This window comes from Colletes gigas, unplaced genomic scaffold, assembly GCF_013123115.1.
Source record: "Colletes gigas isolate AHSC1104 unplaced genomic scaffold, ASM1312311v1 Colletes_gigas_Sc00006, whole genome shotgun sequence".
Classification (NCBI taxonomy): domain Eukaryota; kingdom Metazoa; phylum Arthropoda; class Insecta; order Hymenoptera; family Colletidae; genus Colletes; species Colletes gigas.
Window position 1 is genome coordinate 4,835,484 of NW_025106635.1, and position 27,546 is coordinate 4,863,029.

General features: G+C 42.9%; 2 protein-coding genes across 2 annotated transcripts; both read right to left on the reverse strand.

Moving 5' to 3' along the window:
• Window positions 1-649: 649 nt before the first annotated feature.
• On the reverse strand, window positions 650-10,956 carry LOC122395889. The gene is made up of 12 exons (XM_043393801.1): window positions 10,594-10,956; window positions 10,335-10,525; window positions 10,182-10,262; window positions 9,928-10,111; window positions 8,988-9,312; window positions 4,623-4,820; window positions 3,759-3,856; window positions 3,239-3,429; window positions 3,056-3,145; window positions 2,913-2,969; window positions 2,475-2,717; window positions 650-2,412 (listed from the first exon to the last, which is right to left on the reverse strand). Exons 1-12 carry the CDS (start codon window positions 10,652-10,654, stop codon window positions 2,254-2,256), a joined length of 1,878 nt encoding a protein of 625 aa, XP_043249736.1. The 5' UTR covers window positions 10,655-10,956; the 3' UTR covers window positions 650-2,253.
• Window positions 10,957-15,190: 4,234 nt separating this feature from the next.
• LOC122395516 (elongation of very long chain fatty acids protein AAEL008004-like) lies at window positions 15,191-27,272 on the reverse strand. Its single transcript, XM_043393135.1, has 4 exons — window positions 26,867-27,272; window positions 17,953-18,030; window positions 17,605-17,876; window positions 15,191-16,293 (listed from the first exon to the last, which is right to left on the reverse strand). The coding sequence occupies exons 2-4, from the start codon at window positions 17,999-18,001 to the stop codon at window positions 15,760-15,762; spliced, it is 855 nt and encodes a 284-aa protein (XP_043249070.1). The 5' UTR covers window positions 18,002-18,030; window positions 26,867-27,272; the 3' UTR covers window positions 15,191-15,759.
• Between the last annotated feature and the right edge of the window lie 274 nt (window positions 27,273-27,546).

The following is a 27,546-nucleotide window of genomic DNA, read 5'->3' on the forward strand; positions in this document are numbered from 1 at the left end:
TCGAATGAATAATGGCTTTAAGCTTCGACGATATCGAATCCTTTCGACTCGAGTCTCCTCGAAAAACACGTCCCTCGTTCTTGAAATGTTCTGCAAAGAATAATTTCTATTCCTTGTTCTATAATAAACGAAAAATCATCAAAGCATTAATATTTCTACTTTTGTTTAAGAATTTCAAGGGTGGGATTTTCGAACATTTTTTCACCATTGTCTTCTGCATCCACTGCTGGGCAAATGCTAATTTTATGTATTAGTAAGTTATGAATAGAATACGGTGTAAATTAAATTATGGAATCTATTAGTTACTCGAACTTGGTGTGTAAATAGAGATAGTCTCTGCCTGATTGCCTGGTCACGAGTGAGAACCGTCTCTCTTTCCAAAAGCTATGCTTTTTGCCAAAGATTCCCGGTTTGTCGATCGAAGCGAAGACACCATTATGTATCGCGGTATCCCTTTGTATTATATCAGACGACATGTATAACGTAGCGCAGAATAAAGTGTACGATTATTGGTAAACAATCTCTTTTTCCAAGATTCTTAAAACATATTTGCTTGCCCCTAGAAAACGGTTAAAAAGACAGGAGGGAGGGGGGTGAAGCAATACGTATTTTAATCCATTCGGAAGAATTTCAATAAATAAAACCATGCATTTACATATCTTAATGGTACCCCCGTTAATTCTTTATAAATACGCAAAATTCTCGCACGTGTCACGATCGACGGCAGCGATCCCAATCGTATCGAACACCGTCAAACGTGACAGATGTACCGAATTGATAAAAAAAAAATGTTCGTCGATTCGCTCAAAAATCAAAGAAATCACGCGATCGACGAAGGCGTTCGAGTTTTCGAGCGGATCGACGAGATCGATCGAGTTCGAGACCGATTGGCACAAAGTGACTCGCTTCCCAATATCATTCGCGTTAAATAATAATTTTGTAAGATTCACGATACCACCGTCTATCTACTTCTCAATTCCACAGGTCGAAATTTCACGTTGCACATTAAAAGGATTACTTTCACGTCGTAAACGTCGCTCGGGGACAATCTTTACAGCCTCCGTACGGGACTTTGCAATATTATTGCAGTTAACGGTTCTCCGGATCGATGTATTGCTGCCGCACAGCTGCACTTCTCGTAAATCAGAATTTAGGTTTTGCAAACTTGCACGGGTGTGTTATAGTTTAGAGCTGGCTCGTTCGACGTGGAAAAAGCGATTACCGTTTCTCGTTTCTCTGGGTAGCTGATGGCGACTTCCGCGATGGAACGGCCGCCTCTTCGCTTTCTTCGTCGGGTCGTAGCCCACTTGAGCCAAAAGCGAGTGCCCCGGGCTATTTGGGCTTGGTCAAGGCTCCGTTGTCAGCCGCTCCCCGACGACGCCTTCGACCGTGGACCTATTGGCCTAGTTCGCTCCACGAACCCGTTACTTCGTCTCGAGAAACAGTGAAACCGATTTCCCCGAACGGGGCCAGAATTCGAATCTCTGACGTCAACCTAAAATCACTTCGAGAATCGATACTCCCGAAAATCTGGATCAGCCTCGACCTGCATTGTTCATTGACCTCTTCGCTGTTCGATTAAAAATTTATGTAAACTTCGTCCCTGAAGATAGAAAAATTCATAAATGCAGTGCATGATTCTGTAAATTATAAATTCGTCGACAGCCAAGGAAGTTAATCGTATATGCACTGCTTGTTATTCTGACTGAATTATTTCTTAACCCGTTGCACTATTTTCACGAGTCAAGCTCGTTATTCAATTTCACATCAAATGTGAATAACACGTGTCTGACTTGTAATCGACATTTTGTCAAAACATGAATATCACGAGTCGAACTCGTAAATATCGATATTCCGTCGATCGACATATCGTGTTTCAAGTTTCGATATTAGGGCTTGTTCCGACCATTCGGGCGTATGGGTTAGGCACGGCTTCTTCCGAATTTCAGAATAGCGCAAGGGGTTAAACGCTTCATCAAAGCTCGATTCTTTCTTCTTTACGAATGTGGAGGTCGATTGAAAGCTGATAGAAGGCTGTTACAGATTCTAAGGAGCGAATTTCTCCACAGGAAGAGCAATCTTCGAAACGTCACGTACGTTTCCAAAACATAAATTCGATCACTGGTCACCGGTGCAACGTTCCCAGGTCCACGTCGACGCACTGTGCCCCCATTACGACTTCCATTTCTGTCCTCTGCCACCTGTTTTCTCTTTGACCGTTAAGTCATTGGCGTTAGAACGCGCGTCGATGCGTTAGACGCTCTTCTTCTTGTACGCCTTCCTGTAGAAGTCGCTGAACAGGTAGATGAAGATCACCACGTTCGCCATGAAGAAGTAGGTGAGCGCTTTGGGGACCTTGCAGTCCATCGCGAGAGTCATCGTCAGGTACCCCAGCATCATAACGAATTGAATCTGTCGACGAACGATAGCGAAAATTAACTTGTGGTCGCAAAGTATTAAATCCGAGTGTTTACCAGTTGGATCCAAGTCATGTATTTCTTCCACCATAAGTATTTCCTGTAGTTTGGACCCAGGGCTGCTATTAAGTAGTACGAGTACATGACGATATGGACGAAGGAATTCAAGAAACCGATCATGGCGCCCTGCTCGCCGGGCAGGAATTTCAGGTAGCACCAGGAGAAGACAGCGGTGAGCGCGTGGTGGTACACGTGCAGGAAGGTGACCTGATTTTGCTTCTTTCGGAGCACAAAGAACACCTTGGACAAAAGAATTCGTTTCGATCGGTGTTCGTTTCACGACGGACATTTTTCGAAAGAAACTCGAACGCCTCTTGCACGTTTCTAAGAAACGATCGTGCCAAGATACACCGTCCGCTCTGACGCAGAGGATATTGAAGTCTACCGGTGCACAAACTTTCAATGCAATCGGTAAATAAATAAAGATAGACTCACCGTGTCCAGAAGCTCGGTGATCTTCGCGATGAAGTACCACCAGGCTGTAGACGATATCTGTTAAAATTAGGAGGAGAATAGTAAATATCTGATTTAATTATCTCTCTTTGGTCGTTGCTTTAGTTGTTCAGTTGGTAACATACAGCTGTGTGTAGATGTATGTCCGTGGGTGTTCGATTAGGATTGCTGCATTGGCTCGATAGCATCACCCGCGCCAAGCCTGGCTCCCCTGCCTAGAAAGGAAGAAACCACGATTTTTTAACAATTGGAATAGGAATCAAAGGTTACTGAACGTTTTAGATCGGCCTTTTAGTGTCTCCGATTACCCTGAGAGTCAACCAGATGCTGAAGGCCACTTGGAAAGCGTTGTAAGCGATCAGCAGGGCGTTCAACTGGAAGGGTGGCCTCTTTTCCATCATTTTCGGTCCAATTTTCAATACAAAGGCCAGGTAGGACCCAACGATGCACAACATGGGCCCGGGGGACGCCATCATTGGCCAGGTGTCCACCATAATTACTGAAAAATAATTCCTTTCATTCCGACGACTTATCGAAGCAGTCAAAATTATATACTCGACTGAATTGTTGCAAATTTACGGCGATTTTCTACAAGAGAACGAATATCGTTTGAATTTCTTTGGTGGTATACGTAGTTTAGTATTTCAAAGAAGACATCTCCCGGCGCGCTATAGAAAATTCGTGAAAAGGACACGCATTCTGAGATCGCGTTACCGGCGAAGTATTCTATTAACGCGAGCGTGTCGAAGAAGGCGACCCGCAAAGAAGAAATTCGATTCGCGCGATCGATTTCTGTCAAACGATTTCGCGCAGCGTTCAGGCGATTACCTTTATTGATCTCCAACATTTCCCTGTAGTTGCTGACAACCAGGCGAATCAGGCTCGCCATGTCGACGGATTTCACACGCACGCTTTCAGAACGAACACTGAAACGAAGACAAATTGTTTCCTTGCGAGAAAAAGATACTGAAATATTAGACACCCTTCAATTTTGAGAAACGTCTCCTTCCAACGTGAAGTAATTTTAGGAAGCTGAAAAGTATGCTCGTCTACCATGTGTCGTGCGTGAAGAGGAACGAATGTCTTTCACGCTTCCTTTATTTCTCGATTTTTCTTAATTTTTTTTCAGTTTCTTTAGTCTTTACAAATATAATTCGTTGAGTCATCTTTTAGCTGGCAAACAAAATATTTGCATGGATGATTTCATTATTTTTGTAAATTCTACCCCATTTTTAGGCGACTACGATTTGGCTGGTCTGTTCATTACTCACTGTTTCTACTTATATCGATGTTCGACTCGAATATTACACTTTGCATTATCATTGTAAAAAACTCGAATACGCCGTCTCGTTAATATATAATATATAGACGTTGATAAAATATTTATAAATTTCTTTTCTATCCCCTTGGAGCACCCACCCGGAATTGACAACACGTTTCACTCGTAAATTCCTGTATGAATTAAAATCGATCAACGAACTTTTTAAACCACCGTTTACGAATCAGCTTTGTTCATTTTTTTCGAGAAAAAGCTTGATAATCGGTGACGTTACGGACGTTACTGTACGAAGTGTCGCGTTTCCGTCACTGGCGATGCTTGGTCCAACGCTCGAACGTGATTCCTCGATTGTCCCGCGCGGCATACTAATCAAAGTCGACGAAGAAAGCCTTGGAACAGAATGCAGAGGTTACCTTAGCTCCACCAGCAGGAATCGTTTGGTTCTCGGAACGCTACCGCATCGAAGTCGCTTCCCTGTCCAGTTCCGGGCGATCCGCGGAGGATGATGATGAAAGAGAGACCGCGAACCAAAAACTGATGATCCAGCGACGAAGGTAGCCACTAATAGGAGCAGAGCCTCGATCTTCGTCCGCTGGCCCCACCACTCGAATCTCGCTCGTTGTCAAATCGTGACTTCCGCCGCTCGACTGGGGACTGAAGAAAGAGGAAGGGATGAGGATGCAGGATTAGGTCGCGGAAGATGAAGCCGTGAAACGCTGATGATATTTTTACTATGGCTTCGACGGGCACGATAAAGCTACGTTATCACCTATCGTGGTGCATTCTAATTAAAAGAATAGAGGAACAGATCGAAATCGCGACGAGAAGATCGTAGCTCGAGGCTCGAAGCGCGAACGAAGACTGACCGGGCGATTACGGTTCGCGTTCCTGATTTCATTGAACGGACGTTACGCGTGATGCAACGTCACAACTAGAGGAGATGTTGAAACGTTTTGTAACGCGCGATGGTCTCGTTTGTTCGCGCGTACCCGATCGCGACAAATCGAACGAAACGGAAACCAGGAATTACAGAACCGAACGTTCCGCGATCGCAGAAGCTACACCGGGGCCCGGTGACTTATTTCATATGCAAATCACCCTCGAGAACGTTCGCAGAGCGTCGTTTCACAAGCAGCTGGCTTCATTAAGGTCAGTAGAAACTGCAATTCTATCGACGATAAGGCAGCTTGCTGAAACCGTGATATCGGTTAACTGGAAATATCGCCAGTTTTTTCGATGCTGTAGTTCCCGATTGGAGATCTCGAGAGTCTCACAATGCGTCGTTAAATGAAATTTAATCTAAAACGAAGCGAATCTACGGTCACGCTGACCTAGTGAAGAAATACGCTGAGAGTTCGACTTTCCCGTACTGACTTCGCGATAATTTATCGAAGTTAACATAGTAATATTATTCTTTTAAGAAATGGTAATATTGTTTTCTTTGCAAATTTGAATAAATCAAGTTTTGAATGAATTATATACATTTGAATAACACGTAGTTCTTTTCAGATGTTATGAATACCATTTGCTGTACAAAAACTTCGATTTTCATTTGGATGCATATCTCGAAGAACTTTTTATACATTTCGTATTCAAATTATGGTTCTAGAAGTCAGTGTTTTTTGGACTTCATCTATCTTCTACTTCTATCACACGCGTGATAGAAAGACACTAAGTCTAAGTGTTATCTTTGGTTCCGGGTTATTAGTAAACGTAAAACGCGGTGTGGGGAGGGACATTTCATCCCGATTCTAATGTGGACGCGATACATTCGCTAAAACGAATAAAGACCGAATGAAGAATAGTCGTAACGTGTGAAGTATTTGCCAACGATGCAGTCAAATATTTGCGAAATCCGTGGACGGCTTATTTGACCGGAATAAAGAGACGACAAAGAGGATTCGAGCGTGAACTTGTTTGCCCCGTTAAACTCTTTAGAGACGTGAAACAGTGACGCTCGTCGAAGAGATCTCGTGATTTCACGGCTAAATATTTGATATCTTGATTGTAGTCAAATAATTGCCGATGCTAGCTCAACGACGTCCATCTTGCCGTACGCTTGAAATTAAAATCATCCATCAAAACTGAAAATTGAAATTGCACGAGCACATCCACGAAATCGAATGTTTTTTTCCCCCCTCACAGGTGGCACAGAGCGTTTCTTCTCGCGCGGATCTCGTTCCAAAACACAGTTAGAGCAGTAAAGACAAAAGTGGGACGGCCGACTGGTCTACTACATTTACAATTTAACTGTGTCCAGGTTTTTCGAATTCACTTGGCCGTAAATCAATTGTATTTCGCGAGTAATTACAGGGTATCGTAAACCGCGAACCAGAACGTTCCTCCGGGGCGATTGTTAACGACTAATAACAAGTACTGTTCCCGGTCGCTTTTCAAACATACAGGCTTTTTAGAGGCCCCTTCTAACGGACTTGCCGCGATGGAAGTCAACGCGAAGGCGTGGAGAAGTTCAGCAAGTAGTAGGCCAAAATGTATATGGTTTTCGCGACGTGTTTCTGTTCCTTGACCGAGATTTTCCGACAAGGTCCAAACTATTGTGGCTCAAAATAAATTATAATCGACTCGCAACGTTACAGGATGAAAAATTACTCTCGCGACTAAAATGTTTTCAGTTTCGAGTACTAGGTCATCAACGATTTAAATTTACTTCCTCAGACTTCAAATTATTATTCTCGCTCCAAGTCAGTGATTCATTAATGACTTTTTTCATAGAAACGATTGAGATAATTATTATTTTTTATCCCTTATTGTCAACCGATCGAGAGATTATTTATTTCTCGACTGTGATTTACCACTTTTTACACAACGTGTCTCGCAATTTTTTTCGGTAAATTACGAGTCTTTTATTCAAAGGTGAACAGAATAAAAAATCATCTGCTCTGTGTAATTACAAACTTGCAAACTATATTCTATGCGATGCATTTTAAAGAATTTTTTTCTGCACAAAACATTTCAATTTATTATCTTAAAAAGCTTATCAATATTTTCATGAGCTTCCAATTCCCTGCTTAAGGGAATTTACATTTACAGCCACAGAAATCAGAAGTACTATTCTTTAGCATTTTATATTAAATTAGATCGAAAATGCTTGTCGACCAGCCTATACACGTTTTGGTTTTTAAAACCTTGCATCCGTTGGGAGGATCGCGATCATACTTTGTACAGATCGTTAAGAAACTCGCCGAACGGAATTCGTTACGCCGCCGCGACGCTTTCTAATGTAACTGTTATACATAATGCGTGTCTAATGTTTAATTCGAGCGAGTCGCGTGGGATCGAGTGTCGCAGAATCGGGGAATTCCTGGCCTCGGCGGTCAATCAAAAACGGCAACGATCGCGTGGATCCGGGAGCAACCGGAAGCTGTGACATTAAGCGGGGAAACGACGCTTTTATCAACATTATTGTTACTTATGCAACCCGTTTAGAGCGAAGCCTTTAACCGTTGCAGCAACGCTCGCGTGTCATTTCTATTCTTGTGCGCGATCATTATGCCTTCGTCGACGAATTAATCTCCATTACGATCATTCCAAGAGAAAATCGAATAAAGAAATTATTTATTTAAAAAAATCGCGATTAGAAAATCCTTTCTGGGCTCGACTTTCCTCTAAATGAATCATTCCGCGTATAAACTGTGTTATAATTAAAAGGACTATTTTTATTACTGAAAATCTTAAATCTGATTTATAGTCGAGGCGTAATTTAGAATAGAAAACAGCAAACCTTTTTCGAGTAGGACAAGTATCCGAAGTTTGGCCCCGTTTTCTTCCGACGTTGTGTGCTTATAAAGAACACGTTTCGATCATGGCTGGTACACGATCCGTGGGAGATGAACGGGACGCGATTTCGGAGCCTAGAAGTGAAACCGAAATTCCATCATCGTTCTTAGACGCGAGGAAACATAACGGCACATGCCGCTAAAAGTGGTCCTCCGAGTGTTTTTTCCGCCTTGTGGTCCGTTAAACCGACGGACAAGTAGGCCATCCCGAAAGGCTGATCCCAATATACTTTAGAACTCGTTAAAAGAATGCTTGAAAACAATTCATTAGCGTCCAGGCCTAAAAAGAGCTATGAATTTTACAAATGCGACGGTTGCAGTGTTCGTGTTTACATTTATGTGATATTGGATCGTTGGTAAGGTATCATTTATTTTTCAAACAAACAGACGTACAATAATTAACGAAGAGGTCCTCGTTCCGGAACGAGCATTACGTCCGTTTTACTTTTTATGTCTCTCGAACGCAGAGAATAAGAATCGTGCGTAAGTGGCGAAACATGATGAACGAACTTAAATACAAGGATGAGACCCGTAGGAAAGGATCCATGAGCTTTCTATCGTGCAGTCTATATTCGAACCACAACGAATGCGTTTAACAGTATTTTCGAATCGCGAAACGGCGGCCAAGCGTCGATTTGCGTTAGGGATACTTGCAAGAACTGTGCAATCGATCCCCCGTGGAAACAATTTGATCCCTGAAATGAAAAGGACTCTGATACAATTTGGAAGCAAAATAAAACCGAAGTCCAGTGATTTTCATCCGGACTGTGCAATTTTTCTTTTCCCAGTCCGAACGAAGCTCAGATCGTTCGATTTGCGTCGCGTTGGCCTCCGTTGGCGTTCGTTGTCTACGAGTTGTGCAGCGTCGATACTGGTTTCTGTCTCTTGGAAAGAATTTGGGCACCGAGTTCCTCGAACGATCGCGAAACCTGCGAGGGGATGACGGTAATAGAACACCTGTCGTTCCATGGGGTGATTTACTGGCTTTTTAGGTTCCCGTTCGTCCCTTCCGACGCGAAACCGTTCTGCGAGACCTTCGAGATCGGTTTCTTGATGTACGTTTTGTAGTAGAAATCGCCGAATAGGACCATCATGAATAGATTCTGGGGTATCAGCACGGCGGACGTCCATTTCGGGAATCCACAGTCGTCCACCACGACCAGCGTCACGTAGTGGATCAGCAACAGGAAGAACTGAGCCAACTGCAGCTGGGTGATGTGCTTCTTCCACCAGGGCTTCCCTATCCCCATGGACGTCGCCAGGTAGTAGCTGTACATTATCACGTGGACGAAACAGTTCAGCGTACCTGTGACATCGAACTCGTTACCAGAAAGTTGAGAGACACTTTGGAAAGTACAGAGTATATAGAGAACAGCGCTATGGGAAATATAGTAAATAGAATGTAAATATTTTTGTTTTCTCGTGTGTGTAGCTACGCGTGGAAATAATATTCCACGGTATAGTATTTGGAATAACGATATTGCAGCTAATAGTATTGCAAATAAGAGGTTTATGACCTTCAAGTTCATATTTTAGAAGACGTCTGCATTCAGACACATTTCTTTAATAGAATAGAATAGAAGATAGCGAGTGACAATTGTGAAATATGTTTGGTTCTTAAAATTCTTAGTTCACTGTTTTCTATATTTCAATACGAGTATTTACTTATGCAAATATGTTTTAAATTTTCCCCAGCCCTGACAGAAAATAACTACAATGCTTCGATCTTATCAGGCTTTGATTTTGAGCCAAGGGGATCAATCATTGAGAATATTTACAGTTACTAAGATTTGTTATTCACCCAAAAGCCATAGACCTCAATTTCGCCTAGATTGATTATCTATCGCTTATTTGATTTTCGAAGCTAACAATTAACGTCCAGAGCGTGTTAAAATTCGTATCTCAAGAGTCTAGCCTTCACCTAAGAATATGTGGTGTCCTCCAGCCATAAATTTGGTGGTCGCCCAGGTACCGAAAACCATCCCCGAGTGGTGATAGACGTGTAGGAACGAGACCTGGTTCTGTTTCTTTCGCAGAACGAAGAACACCGTGTCCAGGAGGTCGAAGATCTTAATTATGAAGTATAACCACACCGTCCTGGATACCTGGGTGTCACGCGATACGCGGTTAGTGTACTATTCGAGGGAACGTCGAAATAAATCCGTGTGTATTTACCTCGATCGCGTTTGGCGTGTAGGAGTAATCGACTGGCTCGCAGACTATGTTGTACTTGATTATCCATATCATGATCAACGCCTGCAACGTTCCAGTTCGGCTAGTTCTCGTCGAGAATCGTGTTCAAATTCGTCGTAAAGAATCAAACGTTACCTTGTATAGCACGTACGAGCAACACATGATCTGAACGAGGTTGTATATCTGCATGATCCTCTTCAGTTCGAAGGGTTTCCTCTTCTCCATGAGCGTGGGCCCTAGATCCTGTACGAAGTACAAGTAGAAGCCTATTATGCCAAGGCAGGCCCATGGTGAACCGATGAGGAAGAAGTCCTGGGTCCTACGATCTTTGAGGAACAGAGAGAAACGTCCGCTAGAATTCGCTCGTTGATCGAATAATTCAGCGGATCGGTACCTGAGAGTTCGTCGTTCACGTAACAGTACGCCTCGTAGATGCGTCTTATCAACGTCGCCATGATTGGTAAAAGGGCACGGAAGTCTGTGGATGATAGCACTCGTCAAACGATAATCCTCGTCCGGTGAAATGACCCCGCGAGAAGAGGGATAAAGAGATCCTAAGCGTCGGTTCTATCGAGCGTTTTTCGTCATCGATAAACAGTAGAGAGAAATCAGAAACGAAGACAGGAGTCTTTCCAACGTCCAAGGGGTCCTCGGGATCGGTCGCATCCGGCGGAGCCTCGGTCGACACAGGCCTCCGTTCTCCAACCAAACCGCCTGGAAAATCGAAGCAGACTGACAAACTTTTTTCCCCCGTTTAAAAATGGTGTATTGAATCGGACAGCTATTATATTTTAATTAGCGTCGGGGCTACGTGCGCGCTTCGCTGTGGAACTCGCCTGTCCGCGAGGTCCAACTTCGTTGACCCTCTTCCGTCCAAGGGTGTACGACCTTAAGTAACCTTAGCCAAGGTTAAACCGCGCCACCGTTACCGATCCGGCCCTACGCGATCGGAGGAACCGTCGCGCTGACAAGACAGACGCAAACGTTTCGTATGTCATTTAACGCAGGAAATTGAATAATTCTCGTTGCATCATTTCTGACGATTCGTTAGCGCGTCGTCTTTACGAGAAACGTATTCGAAACGTATATTTATTCTCAAACTGCAGGTCACTTTACTATACTTTGCGGGATGAGAAAATTACCCTTGCAGGAGCTCACAATGCAGTGTGCCTTCGATGCAGAGATTTTATTAATTTTGAAGAAAGCAGTTGTAAATAATATAAGCTTTTTCAAATAAATTAAATTTACCTTTCTGCCGTTTAATGATCGACAAAAATATGAAATAAATAGTTATTCGCCTGTGCTGGTTTACGACACGCTGACGGTGTAAAATATACATCGAATGCACATGCAAAGGAATGCATTTCACTTTGAAAGCGTCGAGGAGTTCACGCGGCAGTCAAAATGGCGACGCGTCTCGCTGGCGCCAAATTTGAACAGGTATCGAATAGAACAGTCCTTCGATGCTTTTACAAAAATATTCGGTGCCTAAATATTGCTATTTTTAGTTCAATACTGCTCATTTGATTATTAAATACCTTCGTTTTCTAAGTCTTCGAAAGAACGGAGAATTGCAACATTGTTTGCAATGAAAAAATATTTTCATAGTAATAGATACACAGCTGGAATTATTGAATATTTCTACATTTTCACTGTTATTTTTCACTTATAATTGTCACTGTTGTGCTAAACATCCGGTATGGAATTGGTAAAGCGATTGCTTTGCAACTTTGCATTTCTTGCTCGATCATCTTTTGTTCCTTGGTCCGTACTTTCTATCTGTAACATCATTGATATCCACTCGTTTAAATATCTACTTATTTCATTGACCTGGCCGAGCAACGACCGAACACCTTCTGGATATGTTGTTCGAACGACGTTGAAATTTGCATACAATAATTAAAGTCGTTGACCGTGTAATCCGCTTGCACGTAACATTATTGCTCGTTCGACGAAAAATAATAGAATCCGGATTCTAATACTGTTTACTATAATATCTTTCTCCTCTCCTTTTAATATATATTTTTCATTATTCTAAATATCAAATATAGGATCAAATTAAGAATAAAATTTTACCAAATTCAACTGTCAAAATGATCGAGAGTATTTATTCTCGTCGTTTTAATTGTTTTCATCGTCAAATAAATCATCGATTAAATTGCCTAGATCGTAGATAGTGTTCCAGGGTAAAGAGTAATCTATTTTACGAACGTCGTACGTCATAGCTTTTTATGTCTTTGCTTTTCTACTGTCAACAGACCGATGTTTAAATTCCGAAAACTGAGGATGCGCGTAAATGGTAAAATGTGCATTCTATTTTTTACGAATTGCGAAACAGTATTGACGCAAAGGCAAAATATGGTGGTTGCTTGCAAAATCGGTTCGGGAATGACTGACCTAAAGTCAATCGTTGCCGTGAGAATATCAACAGCGTTGCTCGTTTGGAACGTTTCGTTTTCGTCGACGAGGATCGGCGAAAACATTGCGTAATTGGAAGACGACGGACGACGGAACGTTCGAAGCGAGCAAAAGATAGCGTTTCGTTTTGAAATTAATGATATTTTTCCCCTGTTGCCATTGTCTTCGAGTCTAAGAACTTCTGGAATCGGGGCCAAGGCGCATAAACAAAACCCAGACGAAACGTTAGCATTTTTCCATTGCTAAGTACGTAATCGTATTTTACGTACTATCGATCGTACGGTGAAACAAAGCACAGCAAAGCTGGCGAAAGATATTCGATCGCATCAATTTTAACTCTCAAAAAAAAACTAATATAAAACCAGTGATCCTCACTAAAGAAATGTAAGTTTTTCTAACCCACAACCACCCCAAATCTGGATCCATTCTTATAAATATTGTTTCTGTTTTATTTCAGCACTTTTTGGTATTAACGATTGATTCACGGGGGAAACGTAAGTTTTCTCTAAAATTAATATGTTATAACATTCGGTCAGCTTTTTACTGGCCTTCAATCATAATTTATCCGATTCGTTTGCTAATTACGTGTACATGGAAAATGCACTGCCCTGACCTTGATTAAAGGTCAAGCTTTTATTTGTGTTCGTCCTTAGAATTCGTTGAGAATCATTGGGAATCGTTAGGATCGTCGTACAGCCGTAAATTCATAGCACCGGTGAATCCTTTGATCTCTATTGTCTCGTCGATCACTCGACCACGGCCCTTTCTCGATCGATCTCGTCGTTTTTCCAGCGATTTCTCTCGCATCAGTCAAACTGATGCCTGTTGACGCGGATGGCGTGCATCGCGTTTAATTTCCATGGACGGTAACGTCAATAACGACGAGTGGCATTTTTAGCATGAAGCGGATGAAGAGGTCCCCCGGGTCTCACGGTCGTGCCCTTTGACGACAAAGAATGTAGATCGGTGAATAATCGATGATTTACTATGGCATTGAACGTCCGCGTGTTTTTTTCGCGAACTTTGCGTCGCCGTCGGGGAAAGAAACCAGATCCTTTCGAGGAAAACTCTTACTAATCAACTCTGCGCTGCTCCTCCAGTCTCGAAATAAAATTTGTAACCCTCGTAAGCGTTGTGTTTCTTAAAATTTATTCGTAATTTATAGAAAACAGTTGGAGTACAAATTGCAAATCGGGAAATCAGTTTGAAACAATCCGAGGCTGGGTATCATAATTAAATTACTGTAAATAAATTTGTATGCTGATGGTATTTAACAGAGACGAGGGTTGATCGCATAATGGACTAGGAAGAGGGATTTCTTTAAAGTATATTACATAGATGTTGTCGAACTCCTGGAAAAATTAAAAAAAAATAATTCAAATCTAACGCGTGATGATAAAATTTCAAAATGGCGTACAGAGTCTTTGATTATAGTGGAGGAAGAGGTCTTCCAGTTTTGAAAATTCGATTCTCCGCGGTTCCTACAGTCCACGGTAATTTAATTTAGATTTATTTATACTTCGAGCGGTATAGAAACGCAATGCAGGCCATAGGTATATGTAGCTCGCATACCATTAATATGGATATGAGTCCAATTGTCTAGCCGAAGGAACCAACAAAATTATCGAAAGTATATGTATGTAAAAATATTCCATTTTTATTGAGAAACATTTAAATCGTTTATGTATTAACCCAAATTCGGAATACTTTCAGAAGTTGAACGGTCTATTTAGTTGCTGGTAAGCACACTGTCCCTGCAACTTCGTAACAGAATTCTCCTCCAACGTGTTGTAACTCAAACACATAACTCAACAAACAATAAATGCATGTACATGTATTACGTAGCTTCGTACAAAAATGTCCAGCGTCTAATTGTTGGATCCACGAACGCCGTTGACGATCATTTTCATATACTGGAAGGGCAAAAAACGTTTTATCGTGAAGAATTTTGCACCTTTGGATAGGAAGGTTTTATTATTGTTCGGTAATTTTTATATTTCAAGTATAGTTAGCAGCGTTATCGTTTACTTGTTTATCGGCTGGCACATGAGCTTAACTAGTATCCAGAATTAATCGAGATGGTTCTATATCTCATGGTTAAGATCAATTATTTTTAACGATCCAAAGGTGTAGAATTCATCTATATTAGCCACAACGAATTTCATTCCACCTTGTATTTAGTACGGAAAAAGAAACCCACACAGATTCGACGATGGAATGATTTTTTTCTGTTTTACCAACCGATGAGCAATACTTTCGATGGGATCGAATGCCAAGATCGATCGTCAGACGATCGATTCCTTCGTTATCGACGCCTCGAATCAACCGTTACCATTCGCGATCGATTTCGTGTTTCCTGTCGAAGCCCTCGTCGCGTTCTCGATCGTTCGTGATACGGCGGGAATTTCGAACGCTTTTAACTCGATCCTCGTTGAAAACATCAGTGACGAAAGTTACAAATGCACGAGAAAACTATATAAATAGTGTCTCAATATACGTAGCGTACGTTTGCTTTAACGTGAGCATCGTAAAAGTACAAGACAGGCGTCTTTAAAAATAAACAAAATTAACACTATCCTTCGTAATCGATTTTTATTACGTTTAAATAACTTATATATATACATATTCTCATACTTTTATTTTTGTAACGTTCACTTATATATTTTATCTCACAATGATTTTATTTCGTAGCGTTTTAACTCTACCTCTCTTTATACTTTCATTCGCCTCTTCAGTATTTTTTTTTGTATTCTGTTCCGATTAAACGCTCTCAAACTATTCTAAATCACTCTATGCACTCTGAAAGTCGAAGATTTTACCCTCCCGAGACACGATGGCTACACGCATCCTTCCAAACCGATTAAAAAAGATGGACGACAAGTACAAAATATGTTTCTTATAACCCGAAGCGTCCGTTTTACTATCACGAACGGACCTCTGAAACGGTCCAGTCTACCCTGTCCTTTGAAAACGATTATTTCGAAACTGATCTTCGAAATGCGTCTCTCTGCGTTACACAACCATTAACAGCTAATGAACATGTTCCTCCCCTTGCCAGGGTGGTCCACGGTCGATAAAAAAAACACTCTATGGAGGAGAGCCTCCATGCCCTTGGAGGACGTTTTCGTCGATCGATCCCGTCTCATTCCGATTTGTTCTTAACCTTGCCGTTGCTGACGATCTGGGTGGAGCAGTCGCCGCCAGCGGCCTTGCTGTTTCGTCTGCGAGGTTTGATGTAAGACTCCACGTAAAACGATCCGAACATGTAGATGAAGACCAGAGAGTTCAGACAGAGGAGGCAGGCGATCACTTTTGGATAGTTGCACCCGTTGAACAGCACCTGGACGCTGTGGCAGAAGATGATGCTGAACTGGATCAGCTGCAGGGACGTCAGGTGCTTCTTCCACCAGAGGTACTTGCTCATGTGAGGTCCCATCGAGGAAAGCATGTAGTAGGTGTACATGATCACGTGGATGAACGCGTTTATGACACCCAGAAGAGTCCCGTGACCGTTTGGTAAAAATCTGCAACCGATCCAGCCGCAAACCGGCATTAATGCGTGGTGGTAGACGTGGAGACCGCTGATTTGACCATTCTTCTTCCGTAGTACGAAGAACACCGTGTCCAGGAGCTCCACCAACTTGCAGATGAAGTAGAAGTGCGTGCCGCGATTCATCTGCAAGTTGTAGTCACGTCGAAGTTAGAAAACGGGCATTCTTGGCAGTTGTATTTTCTGTGTCGAGAAAACTGGTATCAAATTTTTATTCTATTTTGAATAAGCGGGGAATCTTTATTTTTTTGCAGGTGGAATAGGATGCTCGATGGACGAGGTCTGAAAATTGTGAAAAGTTGAATCAAGGATCCATAATTGTTGACGCGATATACGTAATCGATTTGCATAGAGATATTAGAGTGTAGCGCGGAAACAGATGGCGATAAAACGTTGGACAGAGCGCTATACCAATTAACTCGCGGTAAATTGAAGTCACCGGGCAATACTCTTCTATATGTAAATTTATCCAGAAATTCTGCAACGCTCGTGCGGCGATCAAATTATACGTGGAACCGAATGGAAAGTATTTTCGAAACGTTTTTTTTTTTTTATCAAAATTGTGCTCCAGTTTTGCACGGAAATTTTTACAGGAATTTTCACGCGAAAGTTCGCGTGACTTTTGAAGACGCTGCGAGTCATTTATGTTTGATAACAGTGTTTAGAGTAATGGCTTCATTAGCATGACCAGGGTTTGATTTTCTGTGGACATCCCTGTCGTTAACTTTTACGTCTTCGTTTGCTAATGAGCTGCTAGTAATAGTTTCGTGAGCAATGAAAATCATTTAGTGGCCTCCTTGATTTCACATTCCGTACAATACGAAACTACTTTACGAATCGTTAAAGTCTCCGTCTCTTCGTTTATAGTCTTCGTAGTTGTACAGTCGCGTGGAAGTTTTTCCCGTGCTTCACATAAATTACTAGTCGTTACGCAATTTCCTTTATCGTGCAATAATCCTTTAATCTTACCTTTTTTGCGAAGTATTATTGCTATCTTGTTATTTAAATCCGTGGACAGCGTTTGACGAGGAAGCATTTTTATTTTGGCTCGTTCTCGTATTTAAGGCGTGGAACTTGATATAAATTTAATTTCAAGAGAAAATTGATAATCACCCTGTTTTTAGCTTCTTTTATGGAATCACCCGATACTGACGTTAGGAAGAGAGCTGTTTCGACTTGATTAAGGTCACAGTTTTACTGGGAAATACGGCATGGGTGGAATTATCGTTGAGGACATTATTATTCTAACTACTTCAGGGAAATGGGAGTCGTCATAAAATAAGCTGAACTGGGAAGCAGTCGTTGAACAGCGAGGTGAATGAAAAGAACGAGGCGAGGAATGGATTGTTCTTGAATATTTGAAACACAGACTTTCCGTGGCTGTCGCGTTGTAAATATTTAAGGTATTTTTGAAAATTCTTTCGGCCCTGATCGTACCCTGAGAGCCTTGGGGTTGTTCGAATAGTCGACTGGTTGGCATTTGAAGTCGTAGTCCATCAGCCAGCCGGCAACCAGACCCTCGTAGACGATGTATATGCTGGCCAGCACTTGTATAAAATTGTAAACGATCATTACGTTCCTCAGATCGTACGGTTTCTTGTCCCTCATGTACCTTGGCCCGGCGGATATGCTGAAGTAGATGTAGCTGACGACGATCATGAACAACGGACCGGGCCCCGACATCAAGAACCAATCGGTGGTCCTTGGATCTGGAAGACAAGATAACTTCGTCACAGACCACGCGACGTATTCTCCAGACTCGATTTACCAATGGCGTCCCGTTACCATTTCTGTTGTACATCACGTCCTTGTACCACTCCATGACTCCCGACATTGTCCACGACTATTCCCAAACGGGCCAATCTGCGAACAAAGTGTCTAACTTGTAGTTTAGATTGTCCAAAATCAACGAAATGTATTCAGATTTATTTTTAATCCCGGGTGTCTGCTTGGACAGATTGTGTGAAGAAATAGCAATTAGAATGTTACCTCCGGGTGGAGTAAAATATTTCTTAATGCAAACGAGGGACAAATTAATCGATAAAACGCATTTGCATCGACAATTGTAACCGATTCCGGGCGCCTTCGATCGCGCGCAGACACGAGATACATTGGAATCAATTTTGTAATTGAAATGCATCTAAACTGCTTAATGTATGTATTCAGTTCTTGGCATAATCGACGAGGAAAAACTGGAATATTGTGTCTCGTGGCACTGGGAATATTCACGTTCACCTGTGTTTCGTATTCATCGTTGTATTGCGAATGTTCGGAGTCATTTGTACTCGATGCATCGTAAAATATATCGAGTGCCGGTCGCAGATTTGCATTCGTTACCCGACCGGCGGGGAATATTCATATTCTGTCTCGGCGACGGATAAAAAAAATACATCATTGTTTCAGGTCGTCGGTACGTAATTTCCTGTTTGCCTATAGCCAGTGATCGGAACGCGGTCGTCCCTGGAGACTGTCGAACGCCGTTCGTCGGTGCTCGCCTTGGATGAACAGCGTCGGAGTAAACCTAACTGCGTGCACCGAGGAAACAGTTCGAGGAAACCGCCATTAAAGGATCGCCGTAATTGCCTCTGCGTTGGGGATGACGACACGATGGTAAATAAACATGAAATATGGTCTTAATTCTACCCTATTTCTGATCATTCTACTTCCTTTTTACAATTGCACTTTCAAATTATAAGCACCCTTCTTTTCGTGTACAGTCGCTGGTTCTCGATAAAAATTGATTCATCCTCGTTCGACCAACGTTGACCATTTTCGGTGCATTTCTTTCCTGCGGAGGAAATTGGAAAAAGAAATCTGCCAGAGGATATGTGGCAACGTGCATGTAATCGAGTAACTCCTCGTACGTTACAAGCAGCGCTTGCGACATCGATTTGTTAAATGTATTACTGAAAATGGTCAACGCTTCAAGCGCTTGTCATGAATGGGAATAATTTTCTCGTTTCTCGATATCAAAACTTGACTCGGTAAATTCTTTTCCAGAATTAAATAGAAGATGGTAGAAAAATATTTTTTTAAATTGAATTAAGGTCTGTTTAAAGCTGCAAAATTAAATAATTATTTTTTCCCGATCTTGTGCAAGCGGTTTGTCGATTCGAATCGAGTCGCGAAGGGCGTCTCGCCGCGTCGAGAGATCGGTTCTTCAGCGCGCGCGATTCAAAGGGGATTTCCGTCGAAACTGGATCGCGCGTGAATCATCGGGATTCCGCGAGCCTCGTTCAAGGAAGCGTAAAATGGTGGCGACGAGGTGTCGTAGGATCATCGAGCCGCGTCCTCGAGCGCGGTAACGGGTCCGAATAATTATCGCCATCTCCTAATTGCACGGCCAATTACGGCCAGCGAGCAATCAGTCGCGGCGATTATTGTAACCCGGAATTTTTTCCTCTGGTCGAGATTCTAAAATCCTTGTCGCCGCGATCGACTGGGCAGCTGTCACATTGCGAAACGTCAGTTAACGCAATTCGTTCTAAGAAGTCTACGACGAGCGTGTTTAACCCTTTCAGAAACCTGGAATTTGAACGCTGGTTCTGTCCAGGCCTCGTTGATTATTCATTTTTTTGCCAAATACATTGAGTAACAGTCTTCTACGCCTGCCATTATTTTTTTTGCAAATTTCTTTCAAACGTCACCGTTTCAATAAACAATTTTGTATCGTGTAACAAACACTGTATTGTTTTCGATCGAAATACAATTCGAGAATGAACAGCAATTTCGACGAACCTTTGTGCAACGCTTGATTGGCCAAGTAACACGATCAGAAATCGTTATCCTTTGATTAACGAGGTTCGAGTGCGTTTTGTCCTGCAGTAGGTCACTGTTTCAAAATTTCTATTTAGTGCTTCAAGTTCGTGAAAGATTCGTCCAACGACAACTCGTTAAAGGAAAGACACGAAGATAATTTGATGTTTTGGGGTCCCTGCGATGCACCAGGAATTGATTTATACGATTTCTTGTCTAATGAGCCCCACAAATATTGTACAAAACGTGTTAAGAATGGCCGTAGCGTTGTTCTTAGGTCGCATCACGTATTCGCGTCAAGTTCGTTACTGCTAGCATAAAACGTGGCACGAATTCAAACCGTGGATCTTATAAACCATAAATTGCAGCAACATCCCACTTCTGTCATCGCGCTGAGATATAATTCCTATTGTAAGAAACGAGGAACGAAGCTCTGAATAACGGGATTTGTCATAAATTCCAGGTCTGCTTTGACGAAAGGACGACGGGTTGCTGGATGCCCACAACGGGAGGAGGTTAATTGCGATATTAAAGGACTTTCGTCACCGTGGCGGAGAAATACAGTAACGAATGGTCGATCGGGATCGAGGGGATGCAACTCGACTCCGAAACTTGCGGAGCACCGGTTGGAAAAGAGCCAGAAACCTCGTCGGTGGCTACTAGCTCCGAACCAAGGTGAACGGGATCGTTAATGCGTGACTCTTTCTTCTTCTGCGGCCCTTTTTCTCAGACTGGCCGCTCGAGCAAGGTACCTGACCGGTCTGATCAATTTTTTGTTTACTCGTGCGTCCCTCCAAGAAGGATTCGCCGCATTGTCCCCGTTGGAGGAACGTTGCCCTCGCGCTCAGGGGTTTCCCCAGACTTTAGAGGCCCGCTGACGACCTCGTCCACATCCTTGGAACACGTCAACACTCACTGGATCTCGTATGGTCACTGTAAAACGCTACACGGGGTACAGTCGCTCGTAAAACTCTTCCATTAAAGCGTACTTGACTTGCAACTCCAATGGGGAAGATGAGAATCAAATGGAAATTTGAAATTGAACGATAACCATTGAAAAATTAGGTGAGAAGAAGTCAAACTATTAAAGCGTATTAAACGTGCAATTTCAATGGGAAAACTGAGGTGATTGATCATTCAAAAATCAGGTGAAAAGAGTCTTTGTTAACGAAGGGGTAGATTTCAGAATATTCTCAAAAATTGAGTTATTGGATTATAAACGAACCTCCTCGAACAAGTTGTCTCTCACCAGAGTGCATGATCGACTGCTAGGCTCCCCCACGACCGATAGTAATCTGAAATCCTCGTCCATCGATGTTGCGTGTCACGATGAGCTGTTCCTTTCGTGGCTGAGCGCGATTAGTCGAAAAAAAAAATTATAAATTGCTCAAGAGTATGTGAAACGCACTTTGGAACCAGTATACGGACGTGGAATCGTGACATGGAAAGTGTTCTTGATGATTTCGAGTCGCGCAACTGTACGAATACAACGATATGGAATTACCGTAAGATGTTTTAGAAGCTATTCAATCGGAATACGGTGGTTTCGCCACTCCGTGAAGATGCTGTGTCAGATTGGAACGAGGCGATGATGAAAACGTTGACGATATGATAGGGAAAATTGATTTTGTAATAAGGAAACGATTCTAAATAGGAACAGCAGGTGACTGAAGACTTCGTGGAGAAAGCAGAAGCTTAGAGAGTTACAACCCTCCTCGCTTGGAAGGCCAGGAACGTGTTCTGCACCCTGGAGCATCGCCACCCCAGGGTTAACGGGCTGGAAGTAACCACCGGTGTCTAATTGACGCGAAGCAATTTCCTCTGGGGGTCCTTTTGGTACAACTCTCCCAGAAGTTGAACCTTTTCGTTGATAAAGGCGAAGAATTATGCATAATAGGATCATTCGTATGTACGCGACTACGCGGACAAAAAGAAATCAAAATTCTAGAGACTCTCGGAGCGGACTAGACGAAAGTTGAACAACAGAATTTTTCCCTGGGTCTTTCAGCTTAATTTTCAGCGGTATTAAATATTTAGAAATATTCTAGAGCTTGAATATCACGAAGACGGGACTCTTTGTAGTATTCGAAGCAAACGTTTCTTTTTATCTCGCGACCCATAAGGAAAAAGGAGGTAGAACACGTGCATGGCCTTCGAGCCAAGGAGGTTATAGTCCCCTGGACTGAGACACTGAGTAATACTCGATGCCATCGTTGAGAATGCATATGTCAATGAAACCTGCCATTTATGGGAGATCTGCCATTTCCAAAGAGACTCGTCGTATTTCATACTTTCGTTATTTTGTTCGAATTACTGATGCAACGTTCAAGTATCCACGTGCACCGACCTAATCGCTTTTAAAACAGCCTAAGGTAATTCCCCGCAGCCGCGTGTGCGTGGTTTTTGCGCGATGCACCGTCTCTGAGACAGTTCCCGACGCGTGCGAACCAGTAATGGTAGAAAGTTGTCCAAACGCGATTTTCACATTTGGCAACTCGTAATTTCTTTGGAAAGTAAAACGATTGCCCAATTCGCCACGCGGCGGTTTCTGTAATCGGTTATAACCGTGTCGAGGTACGGGACAAATAGCTCGTCGTAATGTGTAATACGGTTAAAGAGAATTTCACCTACGAGATCCTGGAAACGTTCTGATAAAAACACTCTCCGAAAAGTTAATTGGATCCTCGTGAAACGTTGGAAATGAAATACAGTGAAAGAGAAGAGGAAAATTAAATGCAAACGGCTCAAATTTGGGGGAGAATAAAAATTCACAATAGTTAATTAACTCCCTCATCTTCTGAAATAAAGAAAACAACTCAACAACTCAACAATTTTATCTATTTTCCTTTGTGTCAAATAATGCTATAAGCATTGCTGGGGTAGCACCGATGAACTTTAAATCTGTATACTATTTAATCGTTTCCAGCGTGAGAACGAACAGGCGCTAACGGTTCACCGAGCAGTAGCGTTTAAAAAGAAATTCCGAAAGATCGAGTATTTTTCGAGACAGCATAGGTAAAGGATCGCGACGCAAACAGGAGCGTAATAACACGTCTGCAGGGCACAACGAATTAGGAATGTCGCAACGGAATTTATCTGCGATCTCTATCGGCTGTGCACGCACCTTGTTCTTCAGGGACGAAGTATGGCTGCGCTTAATTCGATGATAACGAGCTGTCAAACCGCGCGGTCGCGTGTGGCAAGCTCGATCGAGGATTGATCGTTCCGCCTGCTATCGCGCTGTTATTAAGATTATTGGGTACACGCCAGTCTCCCTAAGACGTTTACGCGCGCGCCAGCCACGTCGGCTGGTTTTTCTGAAAGGGGACGATCAAACGGTTCTCTGTCGTTTTCGTCATAGATGGACCGTAACGCAACGAGACGTCCACGTGGACGCGGCTGCAGGCCTCGATAGATCGCCAATGGTATTGAGATCGATGTGAAATCCACGCGTAAACAACGCTCGGAATGCCATCGACCGTAGCTGCCGAGGAAAAGAAGGAAGGTTGGTACCGTCGTCAGGGTTCAAGGCAGGTGAAATTTCTAGCGACATCGTCTTTCGGTGCTCGATAGATCGGTCGACGATAAACCCCCACGCGGATCCTTGAGCAAGGAGTCGCTGGAAAGTGCAGCGAACCGGTCCCATGTTGTTGCACTTTGAACACACACTCGCGTCCCATAAATTGAAAATTGTTCGATAATTCAGGTTTGGGAATTCGATCGAGGCGCACGAAGGAGTTTCTATGGCAGGTTGCGATTCAAACGTCCTCGTCGGAGCATTGTTTATTCCCCGGATAACTGATTTAACGAGCCGTGGAGCCGATAGAATGAATTATCGGTACCGTTATACGCGACATTTATGGACCTCAGATTTTTCTTTTTCGGTGTTGAGATATTCCTCGTGTCAGGATAAATCAAAAAGTCTTTTATTATTTCTTTTCAAGCGTATTTAAAATAGAAATTACGAACTACAAGCTTGCACGACACTTGAGGAGCACAGGGAATCGAGAAACACAGCTTCTATTTATTTCAACCCTTAACTGATATCGTGGGGTACTTCGACAGGACAGAGATTGAATTTATTTTGTATATAAAATTGAAACTGATTTTTGTTTTACTTTGAGGGGTTGAAATGCCCCACGATTACGTTTTGAGAGTACAAGACACAGGCCAAGGGTTGATACCATTTTGCCTGAATCTGATTCAAGCAATTCGTTCGAGAGATCGATCCTGATGGTTAATTCTGAGATTCGAAGAGTTCAATTCCCTCATCTGTGTAACGTACGATGGTATTTGAAAGCTGCACGTGTGACATTAACCTTTCCTTGTACCGGCAACCTTGAAAAAATCATTTCGAAACGTTACGTTGCCGGTGATGTATCGAGCTATTAGCAATTCGATCGTCCGTTCAGCCTGTCCCATAAATCACAAATACCGATGAAATCATAGACTCCCTTCATGATCGTTGTATTTTACGTCAGCGACTCTATCGATACTAAGTTTCGACGTCACGAAAACTTGATAATTTCAACAAATTCCAGCAGACACCGTAGACTATAAGAAATCAATAATTTAAAAAAGTCTTGAAAAAAATAAAAACGTCAGAGGAATTATTTTCTCGAATCTACGTGTTATTTTTTCAACGCCCTGGTGTAAAAAAGAATTTCATCGCTACAGAACGGAACAGTTCGCGAGTATCCAACCCAAACTCCCTCTGACGCTTTACGCGGATCACCTAGTGTAAAATTTCAAAAACGTTTCGTGCCTTTGAAGCTGTAGTCGGAGGGAGGAAAAAAAAAAAAGAGGAACGACATTCCGTGTGCACCAGAGTAATGCAATTACAACGTTTCGCCTTCGCCGATGGAACGAACAACGGGAACATAGACGAGGTTGCGCGATCGATCGCGTAAGAGCGTTCGAAGGAAACGTCGTCGCTCTCCCTTTCGATCGCATTTTACTTTCTTGCAGTTTTATGGACGAAGGGCGGCCAGGCGCCATGACCGTGAGTGCAGTTAAACCGTTTCAAGCGGCAGAAATCCACGCGCAACTGCCTGCAATTCCTGTTTTTCACCCGATCGCGATTTATACGACATTCGCCCGGTTACTTAGGATGTCATTCAGATATACAAATGTGTAGGAAAATCTAGATAACGCCTAGGAAAACTTGGCCCCCAAAATGACGATCGATTTCTCATTGAGAGTTTTTAAAATTCTCTATTTATTAATTTCGTTAATTTTACCAACTCACTCAGTAGTGTTAGTATTCCCCCAAAAACGTACTTTTGTATCGTTTCGTAATACACGCGGTAATTATTCTGACCAAATGAATTCGCAATTTCGACGGTACAAAATTCTGCTCTAAAAAGTAACCCCACGCAATGTAATAAGTTGCACGTAGAACGAAGCGGTTGCAAAATGTAAGTTAAATATAAATGCCTACAGGATATTGGAAGCGCTTGATCAAGGTAAGTCAACAAATCGAATATTTAAATATTTATAACCTCTTCGAATCGGATGTTTCATTTCGCGAATAAGGAGTCGATACTGTTTATAGTAAGACAAGTTTACCCTACTTATAAATATTTTTTTTCTACTTTTTGACCAGGATCTGTACTTTAACGCGTGAAATCACGGTCGATCGAGGACACAATGTAAAACGTTTCCACAAAGAGGTGTCGACCTTGCCCGGGTACTCAGCCATTTTTGTACTTTAGCAGCGTGCAGTTTGCCTTCGCAGGAAGTGATCGAAATGTTCACCTTCGACCCATATACGAGCTGACACCGTGTCATAGTTTCTCGATCGTTCAAAGTTTTTCGAAACGTTTCGTTGGCAGGAAAATTCAGAGCTTTCTTTCAACGTCCAACGCGACGGAGGTTTAAAATTCCCCGATCCACTGTTTGTCGCGTTTACGGGGAGGGGAAAAACTGTTCGAGTGCTTTCAGTGCTCGAGTGGAAAAAATCTGAACCCGTAACGACGAGAAATTTCTTTCGGGTCACCGGAGCGCTCGAACTCTGAACTCTCGGGAGTTTCGAGCGTCCTCGAACAGCCACTTTAGCTCTGCACCGAAAACGAAAACGTTCGACGATCGTCTCGACGTTTCTCCGCGTCAATATTTTTGTGTCGTCACCGTGGGATTTCCGCTCGTGCGGAGGAATCACTTCCCGATCGGGAGGATCGTTCGCCGAGCGGAGACATTAAAGATTAATTTTATTCCGGCAATAAATTCCACGGTCGACGCCTGCCTGATGAGTATCGTTCTTTAATTACTTATTGGAAACGTTCCCGCGAATAAAAATACCTTCCACGAACCGGTAAACCCGAAACCTCGCGATTAAAAATTCGAGTCTTCGAAGGAGTCCGTTTCGTCATCGATCGGTCCACAAACGATTTTGCCTATCGCGGAATCAGGATCTCGAATTTGCCGACCTTCTGGTCAGATTTAAAAAATAAAAATTAAATTAAATTAAACAAATCTACGTTTTTAAATTAAAATCGATTCGACGGAACCTCGAGTTTCCCCATGTTTCGATCTCTGTGATGTCGTTGATCCTCCGGCGTGTTCGAAGCGGAAATTTCGGTAGATCGTCGTTTTACTCCGCGATCGTTTCTTTTTCCTCGATCGAGAAGGCGTATTAAGCGCATAGCCGCGGCCAAACAAGCGGTGACCGAGCGATTTCGTATTCCCGCTCACATTCTACACCTCTTGCACTAATCTCTCGTTATTTTGCAACGCGTCTAATGCGAACGGTCGTTTAATTTATTCGGGGCAAATCTGGCCGCGGTTCTTATTGCCTGTCGAACGACAACGGTCGTGAAATTCGTCGCAGAGATCGAACAAAGAGCACCCCGCGTGAGTTTTTCCAACGACATCGTTAACGAGATCACCACCCCCCGGAGATACGGAACCGTGGAGGCAAAGATAGATCGCAATTACCACTGACCTCTGAAACGAAAAATCCGTTGATGGTTGGGGATGGAGGGATCCTTCGTTAACGATCCACGCGACGATCCAACCGGTCGGTACGATCCACCACCAGCGTGTATCCAGTCCTCGAGGGCGAAAATCGCGGTGGCTCGTTAGGGGATGGAATGACGAACTCGAACGTGGATCGTTGGATGTGTTCGAGTCGAATTTGAGATTGGAACCGAGCGCTCAGTGGATCCGCGGAAGATTGATCGTCGTGTGGTCGCGACCGCGAGGAAACTACTGTCGGTATGGTTGTTGAGAGACTGAGTCCGTCTCTCGACACGCACCACTGATGGACGCCGCGCCGGTGGCAAGGTTCTCTCTCCCTTTCAGCTTGCCCGCGAACGTTATCCACCGCTGTCTGACAGCACAAAGCTGGACAGTCCTAGTCTTATATCCTTTCCAAACCAGCCACGATCGCGACTTCCACCGAGTCAACCGTCCACAAACCCGCGACACCGCTCCAACTAGACCAAATATCCAAACAAAGTATTTGAAAACCTCAGCGAACCTTAGCTGACAGTCTCAGACCATAGACACATCGTTCAGAATATCTCTGGAGTCTCCGAATCTTTCTTTTGTTTCAAGAAATCGCGAAAAATAAAATTCTCAAGTGATTTATACACCCATCCTTACGATCGACATCAAATTTTA